Below are 12,148 nucleotides of genomic sequence, written 5' to 3' on the forward strand. Positions count from 1 at the left end.
ATCGGTCGAATTCAAAGCGATGCTTTTACTAATATAATCCGCCTACTATATGCGTTTTCACGTGGTTACATATGCATAGGCTTAAGTGACGGACATAATATCTGTCACCGTAAAATTGTAAACACCGTTAGATTGTAATCTATCTCGCGAGATTATAAACTGTCGAAAGATTGTGAGCCTCAACGAACTGCTTACAATTTAACGTATTATTATTCGGTAGTTATATGAAATTGTTGGAAAGTAAAATTAATCTGTAATTGACCAAAGAAGTTTGAATGATAACTAAGTTAGTGTAGTACAATCTACCGAATAATAATACGTTAAATTGTAAGCAGTAAGCTGAGGTTCACAATCTTTCGACAGTTTATAATCTCGCGAGATAGATTACAATCTAACGGTGTTTAAAATTTTACGTTAACATATCCAAGTACACCATCGGAATTGGAATAGTGGCTTGGGCGTGAAACTCTTATTTCTGATCTTCTTCTTCTGCCACTCCATTACTGGAGGTCAGCCGTTAAACACGTGAATCATGTCTTATCCTGTGCCAGAGGCAGCAAGTATTCCGCAGTCGCAATACCCGTCCACTCCCAAAGTTACCAAGCCATCATATTTTACTTGTACCTACCCTGAATTTTACCCATTATAATTAATTGAAGAAATGTTGGAACACTTGGGTCTAAAATCTTTCCGTTGTGTGATGTTCTGATGTTCATCCCTGATCTTACGAATCCCGGCTGAGGACCAATGGACTTTATATCTATGTGCGCAATCAACACACTCGTACGGAAAAAGAAAATATCGTGAGAAACAAAAACTCGAAGTTGTGTGTCAGGCTCAGATGGCTGATCAACTGCAGTTGTGTGTCAGGCATAGATAGCTGATATCAGATCAACAGATCATGAAACACATACATACACCAAGGGTTGTAGGGCCAATGGTTTTTTATACGATCTAACTTAATAAACAAATAACTTTTTAGTTTTACCTTTAAAGCTGTCAATGTAATAAATACATTAGCTTAATGTGTTACTGCTTACTAAAATGTCCAAAATATGATTTAACCGGATAAAATAGTTAAATTTAATAAAAAATTAAATCAGGCACGAGTTTTCGTGTTATCTATAATAAGTGGAACGAGAGCACTTTCGTATTGTATTCTAAGATAGGGGTATTGTATTCTCATCAAATTTAGCCCTGAAAATAAATAGGTACTTTAAAAAATATATTCTCTCTTATATTTTATTCTGCGACCAAACAGCATAAAATCTAAGACCTAATGTTCTATTAGGTCTTAATAAAGAATTATAAATAAAACAATGTATTATATTTAAATAACGTAATTACCCTTTGTGCCGCTGCGAGAAAGAAATTGTACTGCAGACTGCTTAATGGACAATGACACGACACTAACCATTCAAATTTGATGCTGGAAATTGTTGTTCTCACTGTTAAGTGAAATATATGGTAATGTATCTATTTTCTATTGTAAAAAATCAAACATCATTTTTTCTTAAGAACGGCAAAAAAAGTTGCTTCTCATTTTACGTTTACTGCCAGTTCTTAAATACCAAGGAACTCTACAGGAAGGTTTTTTTAAAAAAGGCTTTCAAGGAAGGGAATAATTACACATCTACACGACCTCTTGAAGCACTATTATATCTGACACATTTTAGATTTTATGCTAAACTGGCATTAGCATATGGTCCCAATTATTAAATGCTATTTCTATGTCATGCCACTTTGAAAAGAACGTGCCGTATAGTTGAGCTTAATATAGTTTATTTGCAAAGAAAGTGAAACATTCAGATAACAAAAAAACCGCACAATCCATATAAAAATAACTCAAAATAACTTGATTCATATAGGTAAGTCCACTTATGAACGTCAACGGAAAAGATGTTGTTTTGTTTGTGCCCCTATTGTAAGGAAAATGTTTCTTTTGAGCTATCCCGTAGTCACTAAACAAATAATTAATTCCGATTAATTAAAAGTCCACAAACTGTATCAGGGATGAGCAGCCTTTGTGAATACTCTAAAGGGGGTAATCCAGGTCATATGAACACACAACACTTCAAGGTGTGATTTGCTTTTGACGTGATAACGTCTTTAAAATCGTTTTAGTCGGGTGACAAGTTCAGAAACTTGTGTCACACCAAAACCTCACGAGCGCGATCGCAGGTATAACGAGAGAGAGACGGACCGATCTCCCGTCTCATCTCGAGCGCTGCCAGTTATTCCGTGAATGTATGAAGAAAAATGTATATCATAGTCGAATAAGTAGACATAGACATAGACATAGACATAACATTTATTACAAACAAAAACACACACACATAAACACACAAAATAACAATACTTAGAGAAAACATAAAATAAAATAAGACATCACAAACAATAAAAATTAGAAATTAAAATTAAGAAATTTTCTTTTGCCATTCGGTTCGCTTCTAGTGTGCAATGTGTGTGTACTGTGGTTGTAATTGGCCCTGGCTCAGCATTATGCTGAGGAGCAAGAAGTTCCACAGCGCTGGTCATTCTGCCAGAGACCACAGCAGCTAGTTTGCGCCTCTAATAAAATAAAATAAATAATTATAATACCAAGTAGAAAAATAATAATAATAATATTAAAGATAAGTATTAAAGAAGTGTGAGTAAATCGTGTGTAACGTTGTGTAATAAATAGAATTAAATAAAAGTTAAAAATAAGAATAAACGTAAATAAGTAGATATTTGTTTGTTTTATGGGTAGAAACTAAATTTTGTGGGACTTTTGTTGCATAAGTAGAAGTGTCTTATAAGTGCGACTAAAATTCGACTTTAATTGAAGACACTTCAACGGAGGAGGGATATTGTTCCAGCACTTCGTCGCGTTATATTTAAAACTCCCACGAAATGAAGCCGTCCGATGCTTGGGAATGGCCAGCTCCTGAGTGCAACTCCTGACTTTATGCTTGTTGGCATTACTACGCCAGAGGAGCTTTTTGTATAGTAAACTTGTCATTTTACACCCGAAATGTATCATCAAAAGTGTGAATAAAACGATAGATGTAATTTAAAATTTGAAAAAATTGTTATCTTCATTAATTCCTTACTTCCCAAAAACTTATATCACCAATAAGACGTTATCACGTAAACATCTCGATCGTAAACCTACTTTACAAACAACCAATATTTTTTTTCCACAAATGTGGCTAATATCACAGACTTTATATAATCATGTTTCTGGTACAGTTCTGAATCCGATTCTATCACAATCACACAGTATGTTACTGATCTATTTATAATATCTTCATAATTAATTTGTATCTCATAAATCTTATTTTCCCAACAATACGCTCACTTTCCTTCAAACATTCCCATACAAATTAATAATTTACTACGTAAAATATTTCGCGTTTGCGGATTTAATTAGGGTGTTTTTGGAATATTACTGTATTTTGTGTTTTCCTGTCATTAATAGAAATTAATATGTGAGAATTACATTTGTTTTTTGTGTCCACATAATACCTGAATAATATTTTTTAGAGATTTTTGATACGCAAATTTTGTTAAAATAATTTCAGCACAGTAAATTGTACGATGAAGAAAATCATCAACCACATCTAACACCAACACATTTTGTTGCCCAAATTGGTTACTTGGCTTTTTTGTATAAAAGCATATTAGTATAACATAACAAATCTGAGAGAGAGTAATATCGGGTCGTTCAACAACTTCATCGTATTTTGCCAAAAAAACTACAATCTTTTTTGTATATCAAAATCATCAAAAATGTTTTAAACGCTTTTATAATGAATTTAAAATAAAGTAATTCACTTTTGCGGTACTAAAGACCATTTATTTTGCTAAGTGTATTTCATTCAAATATTAATAATGTTTCAAATATCATATTTACAAAAATCTATTTTCTGCGCGATTATTCGTTATTTTATTTTTTCGGTACAATCAAAGTGTTAAAGATTAGGTAATGTATAAGAAACTGTATAAAACTGGGAGCAGTGTCGTAGTGGCTTCAGCGTGCGACTCTCATCCCTGAGGGTGTAGGTTCTATCCCCGGTTGTGCACCAAAGGACTTTATTTCTATGTGCGTATTTAACATTCGCTCGAACGGTGAAGGAAAACATTGTGAGGAAACCGAAGTGCCTTAGACACAAAAGAAGTCGACGGCTGGGTGAGGCACAGAAGGCTGATCACCTACATTCCTATTAGATTGACAAATGATCATGAAACAGATACATAAATCTGAGGCCCAGATCTAAAAATATTGTAGCGGAACTGATTTATTTTTTATAATACTGGGTATTAAACTACTACAAAGTACACAACAGTAAATTGTTTCTTAAATTTTCTCAATCATACACATATAGCAAATTTTTTTTCATAATTATAACATTTTTAATCCGCTTTTTCTCGTAAAACCTACGTTAATATTCCTCAGTGTAACACGACATCTATTAATAAAAAGCTTACGGTTGAATGATTTATTTTAAAGCGCCCGTAAAGATTTATGACTTTTAATTTAATTTTATGGCTTACTTCATAAAAGTGTAATGAATTATGTACTACAAGATGGAGACTGAAATTTAAGGGTTTAAGAAGCTTGTCTGAAATCTTAATAATTTACTCGTATGACGAAATAAAACGTATCAAAGGATACCCGACTCGTTGGTCTAGTGGTTAGTACCCCTGACTGCGAATCCATGGGTCCCGGGTTCGATCCCCGGCTGAGGCGAACATCGATGTGATGAGCATTTGGTGTTGTTCTTAGGTCTTGGGTGTTTAAATATGTATTTATATGTATATCTATCTATAATATGTATGTATATCCGTTGCCTAGTACCCATAACACAAGCTTCACCAGCTTAGCATGGGACTAGGTCAATTGGTGTGAATTGTCTTTAAAAAAAAAATACCAATCATTTGATTCGTTTTATTACCGGTAGGTGCCTTGATAATTCATAATAATTAAGGATTTAAGTGGTAACTAATGTATGTATTTGAACTTAATCTTTAACTTAATTAATTATGTTTTTATATAACAAAAAACAAACGGAAAAAGTAAAAATAACAAGAGGGCTCGCAAGTGCGCTGCCGGCCTTTTAAGAATTGGTACGCTCTTCTCTGAAGGATCCTAAGTAGAATTGGTTCAGAAATAAATTATTATTAATGTATTTAAATAGATAATTAAGAAGCTCCAAAATAATAATGGTATAATTAAATTGGTGTGCTATTTATCTGAAATGAAAGTATATAAATTTCTTTGATGTCTTTGATGAAATATTCTCGTAATAATTACCAATAAGCTCTTAGTCTATAACAGAACATTTCGAGATGAAAACTTAATAAATAAACACCAGTTGATAGAGAACATGGAATAAAAAGTTTTATGGCAACATTGTTTATAAACCTCACCATTACATCTGTTTATACTCTGAACTCATGGAATCCCTTTGAGAATAGGCCGAACATACATGTGTACAGCAAAAAAAGATGTTATATTCGACCTCCTGAAATGTATGGTGTAGTTTCCGGCACGTTTGCGCGAATATCGTTTTTAGGTAATGGCATGCGAACCTTCTATCGCGCCAAAACCTTAACAAGTGACGTGCAGTGCTATGTATTTATAATTGGAGCTTTAGTCTACATATATTTTATACAGTCCTGTATTTGAATATATAGCTTCCATACAGGTTCTTGTGTAACTGAAATATAGAAATCTTATCCATATTATAAAAAGGAACACTTAGACAATAAACAAAGCCAAAACAGTTGACATTGATTAAATATAAATAAACAACCAGTCAATTTCTTCAATACAAAATACCAACCGTATCACCTCGACGTCCGTCTTAAAAGTGCCGACTTAAAAGGCCGACAACGCACTTGCGAGTTGCGAGCCTTCTGTCAATATGAGTGGCCATGCGACGGTATCACTTAACAACAGATGAGCCTCCTGCGCGTGTCCATTACATAAAAAATAAACGGTAAACATAAGTACAGTAATAGATAAAAAAAGAAAACTAAAATTAAACTAACGATAACTTATTTTTTTTAAATAAAAAACTAAATTGTTACTACTGCTAAATAAAGTCATATTAGAACTACTTCTTTGGTTAACATTTAGTTCGAGACTTAACTTAAGTATTATTCCCGTTTCTCGGAATTTAATCCTTAGTATCAAAACTTTACATGAAGTTATTTTTGTGTCTACAAAACCTAAACGCAAGCTTCCGTGCGTTAATCTATTTCTAGTTCATTTTATTGCTGTTATAATGCTCTCAAAAACACGCATTTTAAGTGTTTCGGTTTTAATGTTTGAGTTCCCCTTGTGATTTATCCTCATGAAGTGTTGACTGCAATCGAAGTTTATGTACTGTGCTGATAGACGCCATATATGTTTTTTATTTCAGAAGTTATTTTTACAAGACTTGAAATAATCTTAGTTTTAGAATGGTTTATGATTAAAATATATATAAATATGGTACACATGTTACCCTTAGTACACATGGTCACTCCAATGTAGCTGTAATCTCCATTAAAACATACTTTTTGCATTATTTCAAAACTACTTGTTCAAATCTTTGAGCAGTGTTGGCCTAGTGGCTTCAGCGTGCGACTCTCATCCCTGAGGTCGTAGGTTCGATCCCCGGCTGTGCACCAATGGACTTTCATTCTATGTGCGCCTTTAACATTAGCTCGAACGGTGAAGGAAAACCTCGTGAGCAAACCGACATGTCTTAGAAAGTTGACGGCGTGTGTTAGGCACTGGAGGTTGATCACCTTCTTGCCTATTAGATTTAAAAATGATCTTGAAACAGATTCAGAAATCTGAGGTCCAGACCAAAAGAGGTTGTAGCGCCACTGATTTTTTTTTATTCAGATCTCTAGTATATTACTATTACATTAATCGTTTATATACAATTTTATTAGTAGTTAATTATGCCTTATAAAATAGTTTAGATACATATTTCATTGTAGAACTTGTAATTAGTGACTGACAGTTATTTGTCTTTTGTTTCAGATTCAGAATACTAAAATGGCGACGCGACTTCACAAACTATTAGTTGTGAGCCTGGTGCTAACAACGACAGCCGCAGACTTCACCGCAAACTGCCCAGAGGAATGCAAATGCGTTTGGGCAAGCGGCAATAAGCAAGCTGACTGCTCACAATCAAACTTTCACGACATACCTAAAACGCTGAGCACGGAAATTCAAATCCTCGACCTAACTGGAAACGAACTATACGAAATCACGAGACACGCTTTCGAAGACGTACGATTAATTAACCTTAAAAAACTTATCTTAAAAGAATGTCAACTTCTTACGATACATAAAAACGGACTAAGTGGGCTCGCCATTATGATCGAGCTAGATATGTCTAAAAATAACCTGAAAACCCTACACGCCGAGACTTTTAGAGAAACCACAAAAATAAGGTGGATTTTACTCAATGACAACCAAATAGAAAAATTGGAAGATGGACTCTTCAATAATCTACAATTTTTGCAGAAAATTGACCTCAGCAACAATCGCATAACCCAGATCGGAATGAAAACATTCATGTCAGTGCCGAAACTTAATATCCTAAGACTCAACAGTAATAAACTTGAACATTTGAAACTGGACACGCTCAGCGCCTTAACCTTATCAAATCTCGATGTTCACGACAATCCGTGGCGTTGCGATTGTTATCTACAACCATTCAGAAACTGGGTGATAAGCAACAATTTTTATACCTCCCCCATCACCTGCAGCGAACCGCCCAAAGTCCACGGTAAGCTGTGGAAAGAATTGGACTCCAGAGATTTTGCTTGCCGGCCGAGCATTGTATACCCCTCAGTCACGACTACTATACAATCAGGTGACAATAACATAACTTTATCATGTCAAGTTAACGGTAACCCTATTCCCGAAGTCAACTGGGTTTTGAATGCCCAAATCATAGATGGAACTTATCGGTACCAAGGAGAAGTAAAATACATCTTAACACAGAGTAATACAGAAAACAGCAGGTGGTTAAATTTAACAATAATCGATGCTGGAAGCACCGACAACGGAATGTATCTCTGTGTCGCAAAGAATCCTGGTGGGGTGGAAGAAAGAAATGTCACCTTATTTGTGACTCATACTGCCCCAGGTATAGTCCCACCTACTGGTATGAACAGTAATATGTTACCGGTTCTTATTGGAGTGTCATGTGCAGCTGCAATTTTGCTGATCATCCTGGTCGTTATATGCTATTGTTGCTGTCGGCGACGATCTTCAGATAAAAAGAAAGCTAATAATTCGAATGGTGAAGCGTTAATTGAAGGTTCTGTAATACCAGAGATGGAGAAAAGTCTTATATCAGCTGTCAATCCTGTCACTAAACCTCCACGAAGATATGAAGTTCCACCTTCCATTACCAGTGGCGGCACGGAAATGTCTGAGCTGAATAAGACTCTACTCGATAACGACTCTGTATTTGGTAAGCATTTTTAAGTATGTCCATTTCAATTAGTTGTTTGCAGTAATATTTATAGCTTCCTTTTAAAAAAAATCTTATAAACAAATGAACCGATCATTGTTACAAGCATGCCCAGTCTGGCAATTGTTTATAAATTTAAAGATATGCAGCAGTTTCAACACGAATAATTATTTTTAAACTTCGAAACTTTATAATTTATTATGTTAACTGACTGCACTAACCAAGAATACACAGACAGAAAAAAATACACACACACAGATTTTGGCAATCGCCAAGCGAATTAACAAACTGAATAATTATTGTTGAGTGCCTATATTCTATTAGAAAAAAAACGAATACCTTTTAACTAGGTCTATGTTGTTCTTACTAGTTTTCTGTAATTTCAGCTCACAACGATGACGAAAAACGGTCATTAGATTTTGACCACCAACGCAAGCGTTCTGAAGATGCACTGAGCGACTACGGGCGTACAGATGGACGAGCGTATCCGCCAGATTTGCTCTCCTTTCCTCCAAGAGCAGCACAAATATCTCCAGCTGCTAGCAATGCCTCAACTGTACCAGATACAAGTAGGCTTCAAGTGAATCCTGTCAGTCCAATACATTCTCCGATCTACGGCATGACGACTAACCAGAACATATTCAGAACGTTACCATATTCCCGGTCACAGTCACCTTTCACGGCACCCATTACTCCGCCTGTGGTTACACCTCGACAGGGCTACGTTACCATTCCTAGACGGCCTCGTGTACCCTCATGGTCCAGTACTGCAAGTACTCAAATTCTTCCAAGCGCCGAAGCACAGGAACCTCTCTATGATAATCTCGGCTTGCGGACCACCGCAAACGGCAGCTCTGTTCTATCTCTTAACAAAACTGGATTAGAGCCACAATTTTCTCCAATGAGAAATAGACCACTGCCTGCGACCCCTACCTCCTATGCGAACACACATCCGGTTTTCTACGCACCAATAGAAGAACAAGAACCAGCTCCGTCACCAGTACCGCCGCCATTTACTCCCACGAGAAATAGTATAAGTTCACAATTATCGACCCAGCTCTCCACTCCAGGCCCTCAAGAGCCTTCCAATCCCAGGATGAGTTGGACGGCGAAAAACACATCAACTCCCCAGCCAGAACCAAGAAAACTCAGTGTGGATTCAGATACTTTGATTCGTAAGGGTAAACCAGAAACTGGCTCGCTACGAAGAAACCCAAGACCCGATAAAGAAGAGTCCAGTTCGCCAACAAAAGAAGATCCAAGAAAGAATGAAAGCAGCGCGTCCTTGAATCAATCCGGAACTATGGGAAGAAGTGGTAAGATCCCACCGAGGCCTCCACCCAAACCGAAGAAGAAGCCAAGTCCAGAAGTGAATCCCAGCGAACCTTTATTTGAAGATGAGGGTGAAGACGGCACGGAGGTGTAGTGTCGGGATGCCACTCGTTGTGCCAATGAGCTTGTAGTGATAGCAACGCAGTGAAGTGTTAACAGTGAAAAGACATGACAGTTAATTTTTGAGGTGCTCGTGTATATACCTGTAGTGCTAGATTTTTTACTATTGCGTATATTACGGACCATTATGCGAGTTTTAAATTAAGTATTGTAACTAGCCGTGAGTTAAAACAATTTCGAATTGGAAACCGTATCATTAAGTATTTATTTTTGTTTTGACATCGAAACGGTAGCTATTTCATCGCTTGCCACATAAGGCATATCTTGATCCATTTTAAGACTGATTATTCTAAATTGGTTGTCACATTCCGTAGTGGTTTTGTCCTTATTCCAGAGTTTTGAGCCTAACAATGCATTTAGAAATTTTAAATTACTTAGATGTATTTTGAAGACTGAAGAGATTTTAGACGCTTTTTGGCTATTGATGCAGTCAATAGATCATTAAGCGTATTAGAGTTATATCCCCATCATTTTAAATATTGTGCAGCTTTTTAGATAATATTAAAAATCATTGTACATTTCATATAATAAACTGGTCAATTACAAGTTCCGTTTAAGACTTGTAAATTTAAGTCTTTAGATATCATTTTAGTTTACACCGAACGCGTCTTCGACACATTGTTATTTTATATAGTACAACATTATTTATGAACGATTAAATAAGGAATAGTTCCTAAAGTTTTAAATACTAGGCGAGTATCATCTATAATTTTATGTACATAATTTTATATACTTTTTAATGTTAATAATTGGTGCATTTTAGTTATTGACGTCACTTATTATTTTAGTACAATCATGAAATATTTAAATAGATTATTTGACATTAAAGGGTTAAATCTAAAATTGTGATATACTTTAAGTTGATCGGGAAGCGTATTAATGTATTAAAAATTCTGAAAGCTAAATCTATCCCAAAAGTTTTCTGATCAGCTTGAAAATATTTATTCATTCCTTGCAACTGTTAAACGTTATAAAAACCCTCTTCAAATGTTCAATATAATCGTCATAATCACGTATCTTGTTAAAGAATATCTGCACTTCTATTCTTTTACACCTAAACCGTCTTAACAGAGTATGTATTAAATGAATGAATAATAATTTCATAAAACCTAACATGTACCACAAGCCCATTTTAATTCCTTAAGAATTGGTACAAAAACGGTAAGTCAAAAAAGTCTTTTGTACAATAATTATACTTTACCTATCGTTCAGGAAACCATAACTAGGTCGGAAACAGTTGTACTCAAAAATTCTGAGCAGCTTTATATGTCAAAATTATATATATTTCCAGTGAATACAAGGTGATACAACCATGAAATACTTAGAAATTCCCTGTATTACCGCTATACTTCAAGCCAGCGTTCGAAAAAATTCATTCCAAAAACATTTCGCATGTGTTTATATGTATTATTGTGTAATATTTTTGATGAATTCATAAATGAAGTACCTAATTTAAACCTTTGCAATTGTTTTTTTTAAATAATTTTTTAATGCAATTTTACATAAAATGTCAGTCGTTACACGGATATAATTACTACCCTTTTGTCTCTTTTTCACAATTTGTGTTTATGTTTTGATGGAAAGAGACAAAACAGTTAATTTAGACTGAATTTTTGTTTGGGTACAAGAAATGTTGTAAAAGTTTTGGACCAGCGCAATCTAACGTGTATCTTGTAAAAGAGTGAATACATTTACCCTTATTACGTCTGTATTCTTTTATGTACAACCTATGTATCAATTTTACATTGTTTACTGTAGACATATGTTTTATATAGGTTAAACGCTACATGTAAATAAACATTAAACTGATTAAAGCTATATTTCAGTATAAGGAGTTTTTTATTTGCTTTGCAATACTTTAAAACACTTATTCAGATATCTCTTGACCGATTACGTTCCTTGATTAAACTAATATCACTAAAATGTGCTTAACCATTTAATGAATTAAAATTCATAAACCAGTGCAATTCGACCGAGACCAACACACAAAATATTATTCAATATACAATATACTTTCTCACAAAAACTAGATGTTTTAAAATTAATCTTCACGCATTTTTCATTTCACGTCTCGGTTCTGTTTCAAACTACTAAATGTTATGTTTATGTGCGATAGGTACACACTCTCTTAGGTTCTTTGGTACAAAAAATATCTCAGGTCTTTTTTGTAATATTTATATTAATATGTGTTATTAAATCTAAAAATAAAGAAATAAATCAGCGTT

At 34.7% G+C, this 12,148-nt stretch overlaps 1 protein-coding gene across 2 annotated transcripts in view; it reads left to right on the forward strand.

The window, feature by feature from the left end:
• The window catches only part of LOC125056691, a 205,961-nt gene extending 194,207 nt beyond the window's left edge, over positions 1 to 11,754 (forward strand). For both annotated transcript variants that reach the window (XM_047659951.1, XM_047659952.1), the window contains 2 exons: positions 7,025 to 8,471; positions 8,858 to 11,754. In XM_047659951.1, the coding sequence (XP_047515907.1) occupies positions 7,040 to 8,471; positions 8,858 to 9,897 (2,472 nt within the window). In that variant the 5' untranslated portion in view covers positions 7,025 to 7,039 and the 3' untranslated portion in view covers positions 9,898 to 11,754. The remainder of the gene's footprint in view (positions 1 to 7,024; positions 8,472 to 8,857) is intronic.
• Positions 11,755 to 12,148: the final 394 nt, after the last annotated feature.

Source organism: Pieris napi, chromosome 15, assembly GCF_905475465.1.
Source record: "Pieris napi chromosome 15, ilPieNapi1.2, whole genome shotgun sequence".
Lineage (NCBI taxonomy): Eukaryota > Metazoa > Arthropoda > Insecta > Lepidoptera > Pieridae > Pieris > Pieris napi.